General features: G+C 39.9%; 1 protein-coding gene across 1 annotated transcript in view; it reads right to left on the reverse strand.

The window, feature by feature from the left end:
* The window catches only part of LOC139464921 (unconventional myosin-Id-like), a 67,597-nt gene extending 44,479 nt beyond the window's left edge, over window positions 1-23,118 (reverse strand). The window contains exons 1-2 of the mRNA XM_071246522.1: window positions 22,939-23,118; window positions 15,264-15,472 (exon numbers count right to left, since the gene is read on the reverse strand). Of these exons, the coding sequence (XP_071102623.1) occupies window positions 15,264-15,472; window positions 22,939-23,036 (307 nt within the window). The 5' untranslated portion in view covers window positions 23,037-23,118. The remainder of the gene's footprint in view (window positions 1-15,263; window positions 15,473-22,938) is intronic.
* Between the last annotated feature and the right edge of the window lie 2,096 nt (window positions 23,119-25,214).

Here is a 25,214-nt window from a genome sequence, read left to right on the forward strand (position 1 = left end):
ATCACACCCAATGGATACCTATTTAACGACTGTGTGAGTGAGTAAGCATTGTTTTACGCAATATGCCAGCAAAATCATAGTAGGGGAAACCAGAAATGGGCTTCACACATTGTACCCATGTCGGGAATCAAAGCTGGCGTGACGAGCGAATGCTTAAACCACGTGGCTCCCCAACCACCCCACCTAGTTCATGACACCCTATAAATGTACATTGTATAATGTTCAGTTTTAAACCCAACCTAATATTTATGTCTACATGCACCAAGTGCAAGTTTGTGACTAACCCTTATATGTCCACACAACATAGATCCTTAAACACAATCAATACCTCTAAGCTTAAATGAAAACTTAACATCACTAACATCGGTTTGAACAGTATCTCAGTCATATAGTGTCAACTACAGTAAAAGGTTATAACAAACTCAAAAGGATCACTAATTTAAGTTTGTTATAACAATAGTTCATTATAAGCATACATACAACATATATATAGCAAATGGCGGGGACCAAAAATTAAGTTCGTAATATCCGTCAGTTCGTAAGCTTGTTAGTTATAAACATATTTTACTGTAGTTGTAGGAGGTAAGCCCTTAGCGTCTATATATTTACCAGGTGGTCAGTGAAAGGATCTGTGGGACGTAAGCCCTTAGCGTCTATATATTTACCAGGTGGTAAGTAAAAGGATCTGTGGGAGGTAAGCCCTTAGTGTCTATATATTTACCAGGTTGTCAGTGAAAGGATCTGTGGGAGGTAAGCCCTTAGTGTCTATATATTTACCAGGTTGTCTGCGAAAGGATCTGTGGGAGGTAAGCCCCTAGTGTCTATATATTTACCAGGTGGTAAGTAAAAGGATCTGTGGGAGGTAAGCCCCTAGTGTCTATATATTTACCAGGTGGTAAGTAAAAGGATCTGTGGGAGGTAAGCCCTTAGTGTCTATATATTTACCAGGTTTTTAGTAAAAGGATCGGGGCAAGTGGTTGATATAATGAGCAACACTGTACGACGTTGATTACAATAACATCAACCAAATCGTCACCTGACCACCTGATACAACAGCATGACAAATAAACTACAGTTTGTTTGTTTGTTGTTTAACGCCGCACTCGGCAATGTTCCAGCTATGTGATGGGGGTCTGTAAATAATCGAGTCTGAACCAGACAATCCAATGATTGCAATTGCAGGGATCAATGACATGCATCAACCATGTCAACGAGCCTGGCCACCCGATCCCGTTAGTCGCCCCTTACGACAAGCATAGTCGCCTTTTACGGAAAGCATGGGTTTTTGAAGACCTATTCCACCCCGGAATCTCCACTGGTCGATTAACTACAGTAATTTGAAAGAACAGGTGATCCTTAACAGTTTTTGAGTAGTATGTTTCTGACACTCACACCCTTCAAGCACTGGTGCTCAGAGACCATGCAGCCACAACCCAGATATGGAAGAAACTGGTTTGATGTTGACTCACATCAGGTGACTCTGAGCTAACTCCTCCCGGGGTGGAGCCACTATTGCACAACACTACCATACACTAGAACACATACACAATATATGCAGCTGATAAAGTACAGCCAGTCATCATGGATGTGTGATCACAATATGTTTGTTCAGTCATTTACAAACAGTTGGTTCAAAATGGCCCAGGTTATGTTAGAGCAGGCGTGGTTCATGTATGTGTGTACGCACTTCCTCACAACATGTGCTTGAGGTGTAATAATAGCTGTTAGTTATCTCTCAAGAACATACCTGAGAACATGACATGCATCTTGATATCACCAAAGTTATCTAGTTAGCCTGAGGCTTGGGAAAAAATAAAGACTGTAAATATGCCCTTGCATACCATCCCTGTTGTCGGGATGAAATTTTCAGTGACTAATATTGATTTTCTGTTTTCATAAAGTATAAACACATTTAGTATCTTGCTTTACACATAGCAAGGCCTGTTGTTATTGTACTATTTAAGGGAAGAGTTTGAAACTCAGACAAGTGTCGGAACACATGATTAAAGAGTGTTGTTATCTATTGTTACTTACATGAGGTGGGGTGAAATGGGGCTCAACATTGCATTCAAGATTATTGTTTGTTTGTTTGTTTGTTTAATGCCGCACTCAGCAATATTCCAGCTATATGACGGCAGTCTGTAAATAATCGAGTCTGGACCAGACAATCCAGTGATTGATATAATGAACATCGATCCACGAAATTGGGATACGATGACATGCATCAACCAAGTCAGCGAGCCTGGTCACCTGATCCCGTTTGTCGCCTCTTACGACAAGCATAGTCACCTGTTATGGTAAGCATGGGTTGCTGGAAACCTGTTCTACCCTGGATCTTCAGGGGTCTCAAGAATATTGAACTTATATATATGTCTACTTGTACTAGTATGGACTAATGCCTGTTTCATAGCCCAAACATGGATACCCCACTCAGACTCAGTGTTCTGACTCCAAGCCAACCAGTCCTTGTTTTAGCCTCTTGATAACGACCGCCAGGCAGAGTGTCAACAACTACCATCTTTTAATGTCTTTTGGTATGGCACTCTATCCATGGAGGTGGTAATTATTTACAGAAGAAATAATGAAATGAGTAGGTGGGTAAGTGAATGGTTCTTTAGGGTTTTTCGTGTGTTTAGTTTTGTGTTTGGAAGTGATTATTATTTCCACTCAGTAGGTATACTACCAGTACTTGAGATGTATAATAGGTGGATTGTATCATCTCATGGAAAAGAATTCATTTAGTGTGACAATGTCATGATTAGCAAATCAGTTTGTGAGTGAATGAGTGAGTTTGGTTTTACGCCGCTTTTAGCAATATTCCAGCAATATCAAGGCGGGGGACACCAGAAATGGGCTTCACACATTGTACCCATGTCGGGAATCGAACCCGGGTCTTCGGCGTGACGAGCGAACGCTTTAACCACTAGGCTACCCGACCACCCCTTAAATCAGTTTGTGGAAATAACAAATGGATCATTCAATGTCCAGCACACCAGGGATCGAAGGTGTCCACATTCTATCACAATGAGACAACGGGTGTTCTACATGTTAAAACTGCAAATATCTACAAATATTCTCCTAAATGCCGTCTTGTGACAGTGTACTGCTTGCGCGATATATCAATAATCATTCCATTGCTATCAAAACTCTTCAAATAATAAACAATTCTCAAAACTGATTCCTTGGTGGGAGGAATGGGCATGCTAACCACCCAACGACCAATGCCCAATACTAGGTCAACTACTAACCAAACAATGCTATCAATGAAAATATATAAGTGCACAGACACTGACCATGCTGACATAGCCTCTTTCTCATAATCATAGGTCCCATGACGTGACTAGACAAATCTATACTACTCAAAAGAAGTTAAGGACCATCCGATTTTTTTCTTATTACTAAAGTTAATCTGTCATGGCAGATTAGACATGATCAGAAGACAGATTTACTTTAATAATATGAAAGAATCAGGTGGTTCTTAACTTCTTTTGAGTAGCACATCTCAAACCAATGGTAACCGTTAACAGAAATGACAGTTGCTACATTTAGGAAAGAAATTCACAACAGGAGCTTGTCCAGATCATGTTTATCTTAGTGTAATTGACATGCATCAGATTCCCAGTTTCCGCCCACATCAAAGAACAACGTGGTTGCTCTACTGGTCTAGGCAGGGACATAAGAACAACATATCAAACTGGGGCGTGAGATTCCAGCGTTTATTGAAGCAGCTGACGTCACGTTAAGACAGTTTCTGGCTTCCGTGAAAAAAGCACGAGCACTATTTCCCAAGTCGTGTTTCACCAGTGTAAACAAGGTTTTAGGTCATTGTTACGTGTTGTCAATGTGCGAGACACTTGTCTCTCACAACAAGGGCTTGATTCGGCCTGCAGATGTATTTTCTTAGCTATTTGAGTTATTTTGACATTGTAAACTTTTCACTATTTGTCTTGATAGTTGAATTACACAGTGACGTAAGGAATCACGAGGGGTATTGTAAGCTGGTATATTATTGGAATTCCTAAAATTCCTGTGAACATTCAGTGTTATATTACATATGTTAATCTAGGTTGGGATTCTCTGAAACTAAATGTCTTGTGATACCATCAAACCTGAGAAAATAATACTAATTCACAAAGCAACAAAATATCAGATTTCATATCCTATATATTTATCTGGGAAAAAATAGATATACTACTCAAAAGACGTTAAACAAAACCCAATTCTTCATATCACAACAATAAATCTCTCATGCCATGACACATTAACTATAGTACCATAAACGACATAATAAGCGCCCAGGGCGCTCTCAAAATTAGAAATAGGGGGCTCTTATTTGAATACCATTTTGGTGAAGAAAAAAACGAGTTGAAAGATAAATTTCATGTATTATTGTTAGCCTGAAATGTTTAAATACGACAGATATATTTTTCCAGAATTTAATTGCCCATAATTAAGGGTGCATATAACACACGAGTGCATATTATACGTGAATAAATAAGTCCTTTTCACATTGATCAATCGGAATGGGTGCTAATTTGGATTGTTCACTAGCCAACACATTAGCAAATATCGCTGTGGGCGCTTATTAGAGCAGAGCGCTTTTTACGTCAAATAGGGTAAGAATCAGTGTTCAATAACATCTTTTGAGTAGTATATATGATATCAAGGACCTAAATTGTTTCATCCAGTCCTGTCAAAAGTTGGGCTACCGCATATCGCCGTCTGTAAAGCAACTCCCTGAAAAAGCCTTCAAAATCGATTCTAATTTAAATACACTGTCTTTGAAGCAAATCGGTATGAAGCACATCACCAGGGCATACACAATCCATTTTTGCAATAAAAACATGTTTATCTTCCGCAGAAAAAATGACATCGTATCCCTTCAGCGAATACAGGTAAACGAACAGGTGATGATGACAATTAAGCTTGGTCAATACAAATTTGAAATTTGAGATAAAACATCACTATACATGATGATTTACGGTTTAAATTGTATTTCATGCACAGCTAGGTATTGTTTTATATCCAGAGACTGAGATTACTGTGTGCATGTTCTCATAAACTAAGCCAGAAGCAGCAATCAGCTGTAAACACCTTTTCTCAGAATCTAAAAATTACACAATAATAAAACTTTGAAGAATTGTATCTGAAACTATTATTTTATCAGGAATAATATATTCCAATATCATATCATTTTGGTTGCAGCTTTACTATACATATTTGAAATACATTAATAACCATAAGCATAGCACATTGGTACAGCTGATCGCTATGGCCGGATATTTTTAAAGTATGGAACAATTTGACCCATTACCGTCAATGTTGACATATAATAGTCAAACCACAAAAAATATTATTTTAATGAGTCAGAGCATGGCATTTATGAAATATATAACCAATCTCTGTCTGTTAAAGTTCATTTGAAGGTGTCAATAGCGGTAATATGACCATGGTTGCTGTAAATAATGGCGGGATGAACAATCTACCGATCACTTCACACACAATTCCACCGAAATGTGTAAAAACAATATTGCAAGAAATTTTGAATAAAATTAATAAAATAGGTTACAAACATAAGTCCAGATATACAATGAACACTTCTTATAATCAGACAGTGTAAATACAAGATTAATTTGCGTACTTCAGGACATATTTTTTGACATGGTACTTCCAGTATTATATGCTCACTGTTGTCATGGTAATGTCTTTGTGTTGGGGAAACAAACAATTAAAACTCTTCCACCCTGTGTATAGCAACCCCCCTTGAAACCCCCATAATTCTAGGCCAGAAAGACTTGCCTCATAAACTTGCGATACATGTTATAAAACTGATATTTTTTAATGCTATTACCTCATGTAACTAGGACATGTATAAATATACAGTATTCGACGTAATAAGCGCCAAGGGCGCTCTCAAAATTAGAAATGGGAGGCTCTTATAAGAATATTATTTTGGTGGAAAAAACAGAGTTGAAAGATAAATTTTGTGGTTCATACTGACGGCCTAAACTGTTTATATACGACAAATATATTTTCCAGAATTTAATTGCCCATAATTAAGGGTACATATAACACACGAGTGCGTTTTATACAGGAATAAATAAGTCTTGTGTACATTGATCAATCGGAAGGGGTGCTAATTGGAATTGTTCATTTGCCAATATATTAGCAAATATCGCTGTGGGTGCTTATTAAGTCGAATACGGTACATGGAAGTGTTTGGTGCTTACATAGCTGAAGTAAGTAGGATCTGACAAGTAGGAAGCTATACCCCCGGCTGGTCCAATCACGGCTAATTCCTCAAACACGATACGTGTGCCTCACCATTACTTTAAAAGTTGGACTTTGTGTAATTCTACAATTCTAGAGTTTTGGAAATATCCAAATAATTGTGAACTTGTCCCTGGACAAGCAAACAGTCAAATTTCTCTTGTCTGGAGACAGGTCAGATTACTGACACAAAATGGTGTTTCCATTACAAAATTGGACTTTGATGAATCATTTTTTGAACATCTCTGTGGATTTTCCCACAACAAATTACGACGTGCTAGTCACATTGAAGAGCCAGGTTCAATTCTCCACATTGGTACAATCTGTGAAGCCCATTTATGTGTCCCCTGCCCTGATATTGCAGGATTATTGCTAAAATCGCACTCATTCACACACTCTTGTATGTATTGGACATTTGAAATCCTGCCTGCATAAAATTAGTTGTATCCAGTAAAATCTGGGTAACTTCCCCTTACTTGAGACTAACATGAGGAAATTAGGAACAAACCATGAAACTAGCAAAAAAGTTACTGTTTCACTACCAGTTTGTGACTACCGGCATGATTGCCGAATTTGCATATCAAGAATCAGAACTCTCAAGACTGACCATGCTGAAGAGAGGTGAATCTCTAAACAACATACAAAGTTCATAGCTTTTGCCCATGGGAGCCGTGCCAATTTACACTTGTGCGAGGGGTACACGCAGTATGTGATCTAGTCTACCAGTAGTCCGACTTTCATTTTTGTGGAAGCCTCGATGGCTGATGGGTTAGGTCGCTGACGTTGTGTGCCCGTGATTAGATGCCTCATTTAGGGTGGGTTCTAATCCCAGATGGGACTCAACCACCCAAAAGTACTAGAATCCATACTTTACTAAGAGAAAGTGTTATCCCACATGTAACATTTGTTACTTCCAAGTTAACACTACTAGATCATCAAAGCATGGCTTTGCACTGACTGGTAGTAGCTAGGAGAGTATGTCCCTGGTGGTACCATGTTCTTCTGTTTCATATCACTTGAGGGGGCACGGGTGTCGTCTAAGGCGCTGCAATTCGCTTGGCAGAGTTGCGTCCCTTTAGCACGCCAGAAACCTATCATTGTGGGTTCGAATCCCGGTTCGCCCCGATTATGTTTCAAGGTTTGCCAGCACCATACCCGTGCTCGTGGGTTTCACCTAAGTGGTAAACGTCTGAGACCTGCATCACTTCGAGCTTTCCTCCACCATTAAGCTGACACGCTGTGATATAACTGTAATACGTTTAAAAGCGGTGTTAAACACAACTCACTCACTCTTTCAAATGAGTCTTTTGTAATATTCCCCTTCTCTCCCCCCCCCCCCCCCCCCCCCCCCCCCCCCCCCCCCCCCCCCCCCCCCCCCCCCCCCCAATTACTGGACATCATTAAAAAGAAATGTACTGTGGTGATTACAGTGGAATACTGTCAAAAGCGGCGTTAAACCCAACTCACTTACTCACATCACCTGAATTTATTTTATCTTGTGACAAAAAGCACCCTTTACACCGTTTCCTTATTGTGGATAAAATCAATCTAGTCTGTGGTAAAACTGTATTTTCTAACATGAACCATGTCCCTATCCACGTTTGTATTAAATAATGCAGGAATAAACACATAAAACAGGAAGTGGTAAGTGCTTGACTGATTATTAATTTCAAGTTCGACCCTTCATGCACCTTTCAGGACTATCAGAGTTTTCTTTACAGTTTAGGGGCGGTCGGGTAGCCTAGTGGTTAAAGCGTTAGCTCGTCACGCCGAGGACCCAGGTTCGATTCCCGACATGGGTACAATGTGTGAAGCCCATTTCTGGTGTCCCCCGCTGTGTTATTGCTGGAATATTGCTAAAAGCAGCGTAAAACCTCACTCACTCACTCTTTACAGCTTACATTGATAAATCGTTCACCAAATGGATTTAATTACCAGTTAATTACTAGACAAAGGACCATTTGGGTTTAACAACCATGGGGGGTGACCTGGACTGTTTAGGAGGGGTCACATGTACGACTTCAAGCTTCATACAAGGTATTATTCATCTTTAATTTCTCCAAATCAAGTTGACACACTCACTCCTTCACAGACTTCACATGATCACTCAGCAGGCTCTATGGCAGAATCAGGGCATACTATCCTGCATATGGCCTGCCCAACAACGGAGGAGGACAAATATGACCTTATCACCATGTCTCTTATCAGTGCTACTTAACACAGGGCTAGGTCTGTGTGATTGACAGACTCTATGACGTACGTTTTATATATAATTCTTATCACCACCCTACAGCTCTGCTTCCTTGTACGTTTATTGTGAATGGTTGGTATGTTTACCTGCTGACTAATATTTGCACAAGAGCCGTGTTATCAACTGCAGAAAAAATTCAACCAATTCCATGATCAATGTCTTTAATTCTAAAGGGCACACTTTAACTCAATTCTGCCTGTCCCCTTTGCACACTTGAAAAAACATACATTTCTGTTCCAGGCAAAGTGGGTTTATTTGGGATCAACCTGAAATGTCCCATGCTATTTTGTAGGGATGTCACAATTCACCTGTTTGTACCGATGCATCGGTAGATAATTCTCACGATACGTTATGTGAGTTATGGTTTACGCCGCTTTTAGCAATATTCCAGCAATATCACGGCGGGGGACACCAGAAATGGGCTTCACACATTGTACCCCTGTCGGGAAATGAACCCGGGTTTTCAGCGTGATGAGCGAACGCTTTAACCACTAGGCTACCCGACCTCCCCTCACGATACGTTATGAGATACATGTAAATTTATATTGATACAAAATTTTATTGAAATCGGTATTCATTTGTTCGTGTATCGATTGATTTTTCTTTTTGAATCGAAATGTCATATTTTCTAAATTTGACACACAAGGAAAACTTGTTAGTTTCTGACACTTGTTTGAATAAACAGAATCAACCTTTTCGAAGTATTATTATTTTACAAAATAATCTACAGATAGTGATTAGAACACATAATTATGAATGTGATATGTAATTAAAAAGTTTGTTTCTAAATTTACGCTTTAAAGGTCGGTATTGCTGTATCATTTTAGATTAGTTTGACTGTAGCCCTGGCCAAATGCACTCAGATACAGTGAGTGAGTGAGTGAGTGAGTGAGTGAGTGAGTGAGTGAGTGAGTGAGTGAGTGAGTGAGTGAGTGAGTGAGTGAGTTGGGTTTAACGCCGCTGTTAACAGTATTACAGTTATATCACGGCATGTCAGCTTAATGTGGGAGGAAAGCCGGAAGTGATGCAGGTCTCAGACGTTCACCACTTCGATGAAACCCATGAGCACGGGCATGGTGCTGACAAACCTAGAAACATTTTCTGGCATGCCAAAGGGAAGCAACTTTGCACAGCAAATCGCAGCGCCTTAGACGACTGGGCCACCTGTGACCCTAATAATAACTGAAAACATAAAACTGTATAAAAATTAATCGGGAAAGTGTAAGTATTGCAGGACAAGTACAAAATATTATCAACTAGCCCTGCAGGACAAGTTGGGTTTAAGACATTATTCGAGCCCTGATGCAGTTTCCCCCTTTCATTCAATGGAGAATAATGACATCCTATTCATTGTCTTAATCCACATGATTATACTGTATGTGGTTGAATGTTCATTTCATATGTTTTTCCAGATAACTTTTGCGAAAAGAACATTTACCACAGTGTCTGGGTACTATTTACCACTGTGTCTGGGTACTATTTACCACTGTCTCTGGGTACTATTTACCACTGTCTCTGGGTACTATTTACCACTGTCTCTGGGTACTATTTACCACAGTGTCTGGGTACTATTTACCACAGTGTCTGGGTACTATTTACCACAGTGTCTGGGTACTATTTACCACTGTCTCTTGGTACTATTTACCACAGTGTCTGGGTACTATTTACCACTGTCTCTGGGTACTATTTACCACAGTGTCTGGGTACTATTTACCACAGTGTCTGGGTACTATTTACCACTGTGTCTGGGTACTATTTACCACAGTGTCTGGGTACTATTTACCACTGTCTCTGGGTACTATTTACCACAGTGTCTGGGTACTATTTACCACAGTGTCTGGGTACTATTTACCACTGTCTCTGGGTACTATTTACCATAGGGTCTGGGTACTATTTACCACAGTGTCTGGGTACTATTTACCACAGTGTCTGGGTACTATTTACCACTGTCTCTGGGTACTATTTACCACAGTGTCTGGGTACTATTTACCACAGTGTCTGGGTACTATTTACCACTGTCTCTGGGTACTATTTACCACTGTCTCTGGGTACTATTTACCACAGTGTCTGGGTGCTAATCTACACATTCCGGGACAAGGACCCAGTTTTATAAATGTTATGTTCACTGCAATGAAAATATCACTTTTCTCAACTTCAGAAAAGTCACACTTTCACACTGAGATATATAATAAATATGGGTATTACAATAAGTATTGTATCATGATCAATATATCGTATCATGACCATGCTGTATTATATACTTCAGTGCGAAATGGTATTATTCCTTTATATTCCTGAAATAATATTCCTGAAATAATATTCCTGTGGTGGTAGCAACATACCCTTCTGGACAGAGGACACTGGCTCTCTACCATGTCAACAGACCTACATCCTTTTCTTCATCAATCTCCCCCTTCCCCCACAAACATGTTTGATATATAAGTTACTGGGCCTTGTAGGTGCTTAATGAAGATATGTTTGTAAGTCAAGCTGTAGCTATCAGTCCCAACCCTCTGTAAACATGCCCAGCCTCTCTCAGCTCACATCACAGGATAAGAACTTTCTTGTATCAGGAAGTCGGCCCATTAATTCACATTCTTCAGGCAACACTTCGTCCAACATAAACAGGATAAAACTTAAGTGAAGTTTTCCTTTCTTAAAGCCATCGTGAAAACTGTTTTGTCGTGTTTTGTGGTGCACTGCAGAATTTTTGATAAACTCCTTATCCTTTAAAGTTTAATTCAGGACTTAACTTTATTGGTTTTGTTTGTTTGTTTGTTTGTTTGTTTGTTTGTTTGTTTGTTTAAAGCTCCTCTCAGCAATATTTCAGCTTAATGTTGGAAGCTAGTCCGTTGCGGAAGCCTGTAAATAATTAAGTCTGGACTAGACCAAGCCAGTGATTGATATTGTGAGCAACAATCCACACAGGCATGGCACAATGACACACAATGAAACAAGTCACTGAGCCTGACAAACTGATCCATTTGGTCGCCTCTACTCTAACGACCAGCAAAAACTTCTAGGGACCTACTATTACCTGGAATCACCACAGTACATTTCTTTTTAATGATGTCCATTAATGGGGGGGGGGGGGGGGGGGGGGGAGAGAGAGAGAGAGAAGGGGAATATTACAAAAGACTCATTTGAAAGAGTGAGTGAGTTGTGTTTAACACCGCTTTTAAACGTATTACAGTTATGTCACAGCGTGTCAGCTTCATGTGGGAGGAAAGCCTCAAGTGATGAAGGTCTCGATGTTTACCACTTTGGTGAAACCCACGAGCACGGGTATGGTACTGACAAACCTAGAAACATAATCGGGGCGAACCGGGATTCGAGCCCACAATCATAGTTTGAAAGAGCGAGTGATTAAATGTTGTTCACATATCAGACCTCTATAAATACTGAACAAAACAGTTAGGAATCATGATTATTTAGGGGGGATATTTTTATGAAATCGTGCGCTCAGTGTTCACTTAAAAAAAATATCCCCCAAAATATTCATGATCTCTTTCATTGTTTGTTCATTATACAAGTACATCACAGTGACCTCTAAATAATCTACACTGTTGTATTTAGAGAGAACACAACACTAACTCTTCATGTCATTACAACAGTAACATTTCAGCCTGGAGTTTAAGAACTTGCTGCTAATAGCAGTGACCTATTATTGGTAAGCCATTATCATAGATAGTCGACCAATTATCAGAAAGGTAACTGGTACCTCTAGGCCAAACTGAGATGTACCACAGAGAGCTATTGACAACATGCCTTGCATGAGATTCCTGACGAGTACCCAAGTAGGCCTCGCCACTGAATAAGTTTGTGTGTTTGTTTGTTGTTGAATACTGCACTCAGTGAAGATTCCGGGGTAGAATAGGTCTTCAGCAACCCATGCTTGTTGTAAAAGGCGACTATGCTTGTCGTAAAAGGCAACTAACGGGATCGGGTGGTCAGGCTTGCTGACATGGTTGATGCATGTCATTGATCCCAATGGATTGATGCTCATGATATTAATCACTGGATTGTCTGGTCCAGACTCGATTATTTACAGACCGCCGTCATATAGCTGGAATATTGCTGAGTGCGGCGTTAAACAACAAACCAACCAATCAAATCCAGCTATATGACAGTGGTCTGTAAACAATCAAGTATGGACAAGACAATCCAGTGACTGACGTCATGAACATCGATCCACCCAATTGGGATACGATGACATGCATCAACCAAGTCATCGAGCCTGACCACCCTATCCGGTTAGTCGCCTCTTACGACAAGCATAGTCACCTTTTACAACAAGCTTTGGTTGCTGAGGACCTATTCTACCCTGGATCTTCACGGGTTCCACTGGAGAAGTAGATTTGGCCATGTGAATCCCCCTGTGGGAGGCCAGGGTTAACCAAGGTGCCCAATAACCCATGCTTGTGGCACAAGGCAACTGAATTGGATCATTGGTTTGGCTGATCCAAACGTAAATTTACACAGGCCAGCGTGACACAGCTCCCATTTCGCAGACTGTGAAGTAATCATGGCAACACAACAAACAAACAAACAAACAAACAAACAAACAAACAAACAAAACAAGCAAAATATGTGACTCTCACAGTCCTGAAAATGGGTGGCAACAAAATGCATGGTCACTGCATACAGCTTATAGCACAGAGAGTTACTACAGCCATAGGGACAACAAACTCTTCCCTTCACATCCAAACACAAGACCAACTAGAAGCCATCTTTACACCATGTTCCCCCTGCCAATCCCCGCATCAGTAACCCTTACCAATGCCAGCTTCGTCATGTCTTGTATGTGTAACATTCCTAGCAACAACACATTAATTTTGATCACACAGCACCAACTGTGTATGAGGTTCCTGCCCCTACCAGTGCCAGGCTCTCCAGCTCTCTGCTAGTGGACTGCCAAAAGTTAGTGAGATAGGCCAGGCTGCAGTATGGCATGAACAGCAAGCTATTTTCTGCTACTTCGACCTCAGAGGAGGGAACCAATTGTCAACACACAGGTTACAAATATTTATTTGGTGGGAAATAACACAGGTTATTGGGGCAAAACTCACAACAAATAGCCTCAGCATGCTAAACAAGCTTAGTTTACGCACACACAAAGAAATTGACACTGTGTCGGTAAAACACAACGCATGGATTATTTGATTTTTTAGCACATACAGTATTTTCAGAAAAAATGCTGACAATAGAGAGATATACCTTAAATCTACCAAATCTATGTTGAAAGAGAAGTATTTACACAGGAAACAGATTTTCTAGAAATAGAAGCATTGACACGTTACAAATTGCATCCAACAAACTAACTAATCCTCAATCACTGTACAAGAGTTAAAAATGACCCCATCAATGTTTTAAATAGTTGTGTGACTCTAACATGTCTGAGAACTGGGTGCTTTAGAATTTGTGGATGAGTTTGCTAGCTGTGCCAGTGGTTCCAATATATTATAGCCATATTGTGTTCATTTATTCAAATACTCTAATAAAATGAAAATAAAAATTTGAGGGTTATATTTACACAAGGGAGCCACCGGTCATTCAGTTAATAGGTAGTATTCTGGGTGGGAAGGCCATCTTCCTGAGGCAAGGGCGTTAACTGACTATATAGTCCAGTTTCCACCCTTGCCAAACAAGGTTGGAATTTTGTGGCACCACAAGTGGCTATTATCAGTTATGTCCCTTTTAAGTCCCTCCTATTGACCAATCCGATTCCACCTCTCATATCACTTGCAATTGCTTCAAACAAAATGGAGGCACCAAGTCAAGAGGATCTGATCGATAATCATAACCTATATTGTGATAAATGGGTCTTACTTCGAGAAGTGCATCAGATCACTTGAGCACCTTCATTAAAAACATGAAAAGATTGGGAAAATATCTGTCAGCAATCAGTTGACAGTATACATGCCTTGCAAATCTTGTTGTCAACAGAAATCAGCATGTTGAAATCCATGTTGTTTATTAACCGGATGTCTAGTTCATTACATCATTTTGATCGGACTATGCATAGACCCGTTAGTCCAACCAAAATAGAACTTCGGAATTCTAGCCTAGTTCGGCAAGGGTGAAAACTGCACTATATAGCCAGCTAACTCCCTTGCCTCTGGAAGATGGGGGAGGCAAGCCTGAGATTTGGGTTCAAGACAGGATATTTTGTCGGTCAGTACTTTTAAACATGCCATGTTTTTCTGTGAAGGGAGGCAAACAAGTTTTTACAATTTCAGAGCATCCAGCATGCCCAGTGGACAATTATTTTTCTGGTAAAAATGACAACAATTTTTTTTTACAGTTTTTTCCAAAAAATCCCAGACCAACCCCAGGCAGTTGCACTTTAAACAAAAGATGCTAGATGGACATGATGAAAGCCAGTAATTCATTCTGGGAACAATTTACATTTGTAAGCCAAGAATTAAATTTAGATTTGAATGACATTTAACGAACGTTTTGACGATAGTGTGATGATATGTGCAGTGTGCAGACACAAGATATCCCTGACTTGTCACAGAATCAGATAAGAAATTAGAGATTTAATGTTCAAATGTTCTTATTTAGTCACAAAATACTTTTGAGACAGACCATATCCACCATCCTATTACATAACAGATGAAACGACAGGCATTGCAAGAGATGGTCGGCTATGATATGGTAGTCTTTAATTATGAACTGTACTTTCGTCCAATTTTAAACTTGGTTCCCAATTTCAGCCTCAGATCTTGGGCTTGCTTACCTGAAATGACTATACAGGTGTCCCTAGCATTCCTCTTCATTGTCTTGTAGGCATTGTCAGCAAGTGCAAAGATGTGCGGAGGCCGCTCATAGATCTCCCGGCCTCGGTACTGCTCAACGTAACTCTGATTGTATAAATCCACTGCCCTGTATGGGTTGACGGACACAACCACCTCCCCGATGTAGGTGTAGATCTTGCCCTTCTCAAACCTGCAACATGGAACAATACATCTGACATACGAACCAGCCAACATGGATAGTTTGTTTGTTTGTTGTTTAATGCTGCACTCAGCAATATTCCATACAACATAAGCTTGTGGGTTCTAATGCTGGTTCGCCCCGATTATGTTTCTAGGTTTGTCAGCACCATACCATGCTTGTGGGTTTCACCAAAGCGGTAAACGTCTAGGACCTGCATCACTTCAGGTTCCGCCCTCATCAAGCTGACTAGTCGTTACATAACTGAAATACTGTTCAAAGCAGCGTTAGATAATTACTCACTGGAAAACGTAATGGAGTCTCCACCAATGATTGACATTATGAGCAACAATCCATGGTGACAGGATACAGTGACACGCTAACAAGCAGGTCACAGAACCAGAACACCCAATCAACAGTTGCCTCTTCCAACCAACCCCATGAAGATCTGATAATTGGTCCTCAGCAAGCCATGCTTGCCATAAGAGGCGACTTATATGATCGGGTGGTCAGGCTCGCTGACTTGACTGATGCATGTCATCTTATCCCAATTGCGTAGATCAATCCTCATGATGTCAATCACTGGATTGTCTGGCCCAGACTCCATTATTTAGAAATTACCGTCGTATAGCTGTCATATTGCTGAGTGTAGAATTAAACAACAAACAAACTCTTACAACCAGCATAGGTTGCTGGGGACCAATTCTAACCCTGAATCCCAAAGGGGGTGGTTGGACCACCCAATGAACATCTCAAACAACAAACAAACAGACAAATATATGGTCATGTTGCATGTTTTATCACTGTCCTCAGATAATATCAGGGTTTTACACGACGCATAAATATGAGACCAGTACGCACAATGTTGAGATTGGCACCGAAAGTAGTCATTGCACCTACAGCTCAAGAGCTGTGTCGGGCGTGCGAGCGTATGGTGTGCGTGTGTGAGTGTGTGCCGATTGGTAATAATTCAAACTGCTTATCATGCTTATGGCTCACTTGAAGAAGGATACAATTCTACACTGTATTCAAATCAATCGGAAAAGTTAAATATACACGGTTAACTTAAAAAATTATTGAAAATCAAGATACCATAAATAAAATTGATTATTATCAAAAAATCACTACGGCTAAGTTTGGGGGAATATTTTGGGAGATACTATCCTCTCATGGGAGTATTCGGTCATGACGTAGAATGAGGTCAAATATTGAGCCTGAGCCTCTTGTAAGCTCCATACAAACACATACAGTAATGATTATTCTAACTCCACCGCATCACCAACAATGCAAGGAGAACAGTGGGGCCACTTCCACCAGTCAAACAGATCAAGTCACATTTGTCAGCTTCTTTTGTGTATCAATTCCCACTTCATATACATCACACGCTCCAACTCAGCCCTGACCATGAATGTATTATAACCAATATTCAACCAAGGGACTGTGATCAAATATCCATATCCATCACATAATCAGCATGTGGTGGCTGCCATGTGTTTGCAGGGACCTTCTGTCACTGTATTGATTCCGACAGTCAACATGCTGTCATTAATCGGTCAGAGATAGAGTTCACTTTATTTGTAAGACATATTGTCCTGGGATAAAGAGTGTTTCAACTCTTTGAGTAAACGGCCTGTATCTACAGTTTCAGCGACGTCCTTCTGACTGACAGTTCGCCAGTACACAACAAAAATGTTTTTTACAAAACATGGAAAAGGAGAGCTAGAGTTCACATCTTTTTTTCTTTTCTTTTTTTAAAAAGAAGTACCTGTTACATAAAATGCGCTTCCGCCCAAGGTAGCAGAAAGCCTATGACATATAGCACAACTTATTAGTACATCTTAGTTTTTTTTACAAAAAATAACATACGTCTCACTCACACATTCACTCTAGTAATACAAACATACTGCATATATCAAGTATGCATAAACTATTAAAGTTTATATATAATATTGCAGTGCAGGAAATTATATGGTCTCAATAGAGTTCACATTTTTGACAAACTTCAGTTTTAAAATTTAGGCCTGTGTCTAACTCTAAGCGTTATATGATTAGACACAGCCACTTGTCCCTTAGTCCATTGTTTTACTGTCAAACAAAAACCACAAACGAAACACATCATTCCTACAGTGAGTGAGTGAGTGAGTGAGTGAATTTGGTTTGACACCGCTTTGAACAGTATTCCAGTTATATCGTGGCAGGTCTCGGACGTTTACCACTTCAGTGAGACCCACGAGCACGGGTTTGGTGCTGACAAACCTAGAAACATAACTGGGGTAAACCGGGATTCGAAACCCACAATCATAGGTTTCTGGCGTGCCCAAGGGACGCCACTCTGCAAAGCGAATTACGGCACCTTAGACGGCTGGGCCACCTGTGCCCCCTTTTCAGTTTATTTCATACTTCTTTTGTTTTTGCAAAATATGTCCAGTTGATTATGTCATTTTTTTAGGCCTGAGGTCTTCCATGTATCCCCAAATATACTACTCCACTCTTGATAGGGATAGTTTATCTTTCCATGATACAGAGAAACGATTCTCATAATATGTCATGTATATATTTAAATATACTCACCGACAAAAGAAATCTAATACCACACACGCTGGTTAATATTTGAAGAATTACTCATATTCAAGAGATATTAGATTGGTTTGATGCACAAACAAACATACTGTTAGGCTGTCTGAACCGATGCTCATGAACGCATCTCATGTGATCCATGACTCGAGATGCACCATTTGTCTTGTGCAGGATTAGCATGTAAAGTTTGGAAATCACATGGATCATATCGTGATAAGAATAAAGACACTGGTAACACTTGACTGATTGTTAGTTCTGTCATTAAGGGGTACACATCAGAAACATCTCTTCTTAACATCCTTGCTTCTCTATATGTTTCTATGGTGGGCATTTCTTTTAGTGGTGAGTATATATCTGACGTAATTATCACGATTATCCCTGTCAAAAATTGGATAGTTTATAATCAAATTTAGACCAGACAACTCAGAGATTTATTGTGGCCAACATAGATGTCACTAGGGCATGAGTGAGTGAGTACTGTTTTACGCCGCTTTTAGCAATATTCCAGCAATATCACAACAGGTACACTAGAAATTAGTCCTGCACAATGACCATGATGACCGTGGAATATAGTTATTTTATGGAGAGAAAAATAATCTAGAAATGCATACAAAATAAAGTCTAGCCAGCTCAAGCTAGCTATGAAATCAGTCAAGAAGAATATTGTGTAATATAAGATTTCAGAGACTAAATGTTAGTCTAACTTGAACATGTAGAAATGGGCTTCACACATTGTACCCATGTGGGGAATTGGCAATCAGCACAGGTTGCTGGGGGGACCTATCCTAACCCAGAACTCCTTGTGTCTTGTAAACATAACAGTATTACTTTTAAAGTAGGATAGCTAGATTTTTTTTATCAAAGACTCTGCCACATTTGCAGTGGGTCGGCCATGAGGTCCGCCTACTGAGTTTGCTGCAAAAGACGTAGTCTGGATTCAGGTTACACATCAAGACAAATTAACCAAATTCCTTTCAAAATATTGTAATGTAATCTTTCAGTGCTGTGTGTTTGCTCAGACTATAATGTATTTATAGTTACTATCAAGACTGATACGGAGTTGTATTGATCCATGGGATACTCTCAATCAATACTGATCAATACATGAGTGCTTCAGTACGCAGTTAATTGTTCTGTATGAACTTTACTGACATTACACAATAAACCAATGTAACAGAGATATCAGATTTCCGAAAGCATGTTTCAACCAGCCATTTTCCTGGGTCTAACTATTTTCGACTCTCGGTAATAATGTTAGGGGTCAAGGCACGAAGATGGGCTCACAGGCTGTCAACATCTGGCGTGCTTCACCAGAAATCCAAGACGTGTACTCAAGTCATATCATGTCACATGCTCGGGAGCCTATTTTAAATGGCGATTTCAATGTTAGAATAAGAAATCAACCTTTGACGCTCTGAACACTGAGTGTTTATCAAACCCTGCTTTTCAGAATAGAAATGTCACTCATAGTCTGGAAGGTAATTTAAGGTACCAACGTTTACTACAATATCTGAAAAACTATCGGACCTACTCCAGTCAAAGTTGGTATGAGATTATTAAACAGTCATACATAATTGGATATTACATTTAAAGACAATCGGTGCATGAATAAAAAATCTGCCTATTTAGCTATCACTATATTTCATCAACAACCAGACCTGTTCGTCACGAAAGGTTGCACGGGAATACGGTGTTAGCGTTTGGCGTCTCAACGTGCGTGATTCCCGTGCACTCTTTCCAGTTGAGTTGATTGGTTCAACTGTGTCATATGGCCCTGTGACGCAGGGGTAGCATTATGCAGATGGCTGTTTCAATGATGCTTGTTCCACCCGTGACGAACAGGTCTGGTTGTTGATGAAATATAGTGATAGCTAAATAGACAGATTTTTTTTATCAATGCTAACGTTTTTATTTGCGGTCATTTCTTCCAAAATGCTTGATGTCTGTGAGAGCATTTAGGAGACAAATCTACCTTATGTGGGATTAAGTCAGGTATAGTGGTTTCTTTCTCTGTTGCACTATGCAATCCCTCCAATGACAGAGGCTTGTAAGTAATACTCTAGACAAGACAATCCAGTGATGGATATGATTTGTTTGTTCTTTAACGCCGCACACAGCAATATTCCAGCTCTATGGCGGTGGTCTGTAAATAATCAAGTCTGGACCAGACAATCCAGTGATTGACATCATGAGCATCGTTCCACGCAATTAGGATACGACATGCATCAACCCGTTCCTTGAACATGATATCATTACAATACTATCCAGTGTCTCAAAAATAACTTGATACTTTCAGTTTTTATTTCTTCATGTACTGTCAATCACATATTTCTAAGTGAAACTGATTATATTTATTCAAACCACTGCAAATACATCCTTCTTTTTGTGATCAAAATATGCTCTATAACACTAATCAAGCCTCTTACGTTGATTTAATCTGAATAAGCCTGTATCATCATGATCACTTATATCCTGTTACCATGGCAACAGTTAGGGGTATTCAGGGTAATATCAGTGATAATATTGTTAAGCAATGTTAAGCAAAAATATCTTTCATCCATAAGTCTTAGGAGTGAGTGAGTGAGTATGGTTTTACACCCCTTTTAGTAATATTCCAGCAATATTGTGACGGGGGATACCAGAAATGGGCTTCACACATTTTACCAATGAGGGGAATTGAACCCGGGCCTTCGGTGTGACAAGCGAACGCTTTAACCACTAGGCTACGATACCGCCTCACCCAGGTCTTAAGATGGTATAGTGGGAAAACTCAGGATATGTCAGGATAACAAAAACGAAAAGAGTTCTATTTTTGGGCAGGGTAGGGTTTATGTAAAATGCTTTCTCAATAAATATTGTTACAATTCTAGGCAGGAATAAACTGTGGACTAGTTGGAGTAAACTCATGGTATCATCCTTGGTTAAACCAAGGAATATTTGTTATATATTTGTTGTTTAACACCGCACTCAGCAATATTCCAGCTATATGACGGCTGTCGGTAAATAATCAAGTCTGGACCAGACAATCCAGTGATTGACATCATGCGCATCGATCAACACAATTGGGATACGATGACATGCATCAACCAAGTCAGCGAGCCTGACTACCCTATCCTGTTAGTCACCTCTTACGACAAGCTTAGTCGCCTCTTACGGCAAGCATGGGTTGCTGAAGACCTATTCTACCCCGGATCTTCACGGGTCTAACCAAGGAATTATAACTCCATTTTATTATGATAAATACTGAATTCAAATGTCACTAAACATAGACATGCAATCAAATTATGTTCATGAGTGAGAAACATTTTGTGCTAAGCGTGTGGTGAGAGACTGAGATGCAGATGTGGCTTCCAAAATAAAGATTATAAAAATGAGTGAGTGAGTATGGTTTTACGCCGCTTTTAGCAATATTCCAGCAATATCACGGCGGGGGACACCAGAAATGGGCTTCACACATTGTACCCATGTCTGGAATCGAACCCGGGTCTTCGGCATGACGAGCGAACGCTTTAACCACAAGGCTACCCGACCGCCCCTTATAAAAATGAACAAGCAGCACAAGGATGAAGAGGCCGGAGATATCATGATTATTATTAACCTTAATTTGGTTAGGAGCACATGTGATCCATAGGTACCAGTTGATTTTTTGGTGTTTTTCAGCCTTATCTGTCCAGGTTTTAATTTAAAAAAAGAATTAAAAAAATATTTTTAACAAGTTTTTAAACAATATTACAATAAGTAAATATAAAGGATGTCCTCAGAAAAAGGATGTTGTGAATAAAAATTAAATTGTTATTCTCCTTTCCAAGAATAAAGTGTGTGTTTTGAAGCAGTGACCTGAAAAGTATCTCTAACAGTCCCCAAGATATTCAACAGTAGATGTCTCAATAATTGTGGAATTAATAGCTTCATATCTAAGCACATGACTATGTAAGACTTGTTGATACTGATTTGTTGATAACACCTGTTGATCCTCATACAGGTCACAGTGACATGGCACACTAAACATCCTTGACCACTCAGCATGGGGGATGATATGGTCAATATCTCCTATGGTCTGATGCTACTTTTCATTAAATTGTTTCACTTTGTAGATTGTTCAACAGTTTTATGGGTCTTTCTTAATGCTGCACAATCTACCTATTATGTACACTATTTTAGTTTTCATCACATTGTTTCACTTTGTTGATTATTAACAGTTTTGTTGATCTTTTGCAATGCTGTATAATAGCATATAATATTGTACTTTCGAAATCACACCATGCCTTAAATGTGCATCCCTTCATGTACACCAGGCATGGCCTTTCTATTTAATCACTTACTCATTATAAAAAAGCATTACACACACACACACACACACACACATTTATATATATATGGCATGGCAGTATATGGCATGGCAGACGAATTAAACAATAATTAAGGTGTTCCCTAACTTATTTTGAGTAGTATACGTTTAACAAGTTACTGTTTTTGTATGTTATAGATCTGATAAATGTTTTATGTCATGTACAACAATAGATAGTATATTCTACAGCGGCTACACACTTTCACAAATCAAAAATGTCATCCTGCCCCTTCAAATTAAACACGACCACTTCACTTCAGGTATGGCTGCTCACCTGTCTGATTGATACGCCAATGCAGACGAGTTAGCAAGAAAACTTTCACCATATTCAGAGCTGGGACCCGCTGTACAAAGTAATTAGCAGTGTTTCCGAGCTCGTCAGTCCATATGAATCTTCCCTTTGGAATGCAATATGCAAGAGCCGGCAAGAGGTGACTCACAATCAATGAAGTTTGTCAGTCAATATGAAGTTAGAGTGTGGTGTGCTGAGTTTTTCTACCTTGTCATACAACGAAATCCATAAATATTCATACTATCACACACAAATACCTACCTGTGTTTAAGATTTTCCATAAAAGCATCGAGAGTAAGATCTCGCAGTAGTACAAAATCCCCGATCCCATATTCGGGACCTTCGTGTATCCCCGCCATAGTTGAAACTCTCAACAGGTGCCTGTAGATGGCGCTATATCCACCGGTGTCGGGTCAAGTCGCTCCCGCTACGGTTCAATGAAGTGGTTATCTATGAAATTGGATCCGGCTATGCATATCTCAACAAGAGAAGACTGAATCGTTCAGTAGCACGTTGCTTCTTTCACATATGCGTGCACGGTTTTACTTCCGTGTCCACGGGCTGTATTGTCAGGTAATCTATTTTTATCATAATACATTCACGGTTAGTAGTTTCTTTACCCCGCCTAGAATCGGGTGCAGAATAGGTCTCAATAAACTGGACTTTTTATCACATCTAGGTAAGAGTGAGTGGGTGAGTGGATGTGGTTTTACGCCGCTTTTAACAGTATTCCAGTCATATCACGGCATTTCAACTTAATGTGGGAGGAAAGCCCGAAGTGATGCAGGTCTCAGACGTTTACCACTTCGGTGAAACCCACGATCACGGGTATGGTGCTGACAAACCTAGAAACATAATCGGGGCGAACCGGGATTCGAACCCACAATCAAAGGTTTCTGGCGTGCCTAAGGGACGCAACTCTGCACCACGAATCGCGGCGCCTTAGACGACTGGGCCACCCGTGCCCCCCATCTAGGTAAGAACTTGAATTAGCTGGTTACATTGTGACTGATTGCGTGTCATCGTACCCTACATGATCGTTGCTACCATGTTCTTTTTAACAATATTCCGTTAAATCACAGCAACTCAGATAATATAACCCATGCAGAATGGGTCAGGAATTCGAACAGTGGATCCTGATACACTAGGGGAGACAACTTAGAAATATTCCAGTAATATCACGGGGGACGCACAAAATGGCCTCACACATTGAACCCATGTTTGGGAGAGTCGAACCCGGGCCTTGAGCGAGACGAGCGAACGCTTTAACCACTTGCCTACCCAACCGCCCCTCGTGCACAACGAATGACACTAGCCATGCTGTAATGCTACCTCCTTAAGTTATATGTACATTATATCAAAATTAATTTTGACAGGTTAATCTGGTTGGTTGGTTGGTTGTTTAACGCCGCACTCGCCAATATTCCAGCTATATGACGGCGGTCAGTAAATAATCGAGTCTGGACCAGACAATCCAGTGATTAATATCATGAGCATCGATCCACCAATTGGGATACGATGACATGCATCAACCAAATCAGCCAGCCTGACCACCCAATCCCGTTAGTCGCTTTTTACGACAAGCATAGTCGCCTTTTACGACAAGCATAGTCGCCTTTTACGACAAGCATGGGTTGATGAAGACCTATTCTAACCCGGATTTCACAAATGTGAAATTCTGTTATAATCACTCTTTTACTGCCGATTATTTAGTGGGTGAGTATGGTTTTACGCCGCGTTTAGCAATATTCCAGCAATCTCATGGCGGGGGACACCAGAAATATCCTGCCCACATTGTATCCATATGGGGAATCGAACCCGGGTCTACGGCGTGACAAGCGAACGCTTTTACCACTAGGCTACCCCACCGCCGGCCCATGTTGGGTTCCTCCTTTTACAGAAAAAATGTATGTTTGAAAGCGCTGACTGAAAAAAAAATTGTGTATCAAACAAAAATCGCGTCCTCCCCCGCTCCCTCCGCTAGAACACTAAATGATCGGTCTCTAACTAAAGAAAATAATTGTCATTGTCATTAAAAAAAAAATTTTGGTTAAATTCTTAATTGTATATTATTAATTTTTCTCAATTATATTTTATCATTATTTTCGCCCAAGTGACAATATTTTAATGTGTTCACTGAAAAGTATGTTTCAAAATTGTATTATTGTTCTAACATAGACCCTATGAAGCGTTAACCAAGTCCTTAAAACAGACGCCTTAAGCCAATATATATATATATATATATATATATATATATATATATATATGTGTGTGTGTATGTATGTATGTGTATGTATGTATGTGTGTGTGTGTGTGTGTGTGTGTGTGTGTGTGTGTGTGTGTGTACAGTATATATATATACATCAATTCGGTAAGAGACAATTTGAGAATTTGAGGTAGCTTCAGCAGACGGTGACCTTGACCCCAGCACCAGTACAGGTCAAGCGTCTGATGTCTTAGGCTTTGTGCTATAAATACTCAAACACGAAAATACAAGAATAAACGTTACAGAAATGTTAAAACCCCCATGCGTGATG

The sequence above is a fragment of the Haliotis cracherodii genome, unplaced genomic scaffold (genome assembly GCF_022045235.1).
Source record: "Haliotis cracherodii isolate W230 unplaced genomic scaffold, xgHalCrac1.p SCAF_17, whole genome shotgun sequence".
Lineage (NCBI taxonomy): Eukaryota > Metazoa > Mollusca > Gastropoda > Lepetellida > Haliotidae > Haliotis > Haliotis cracherodii.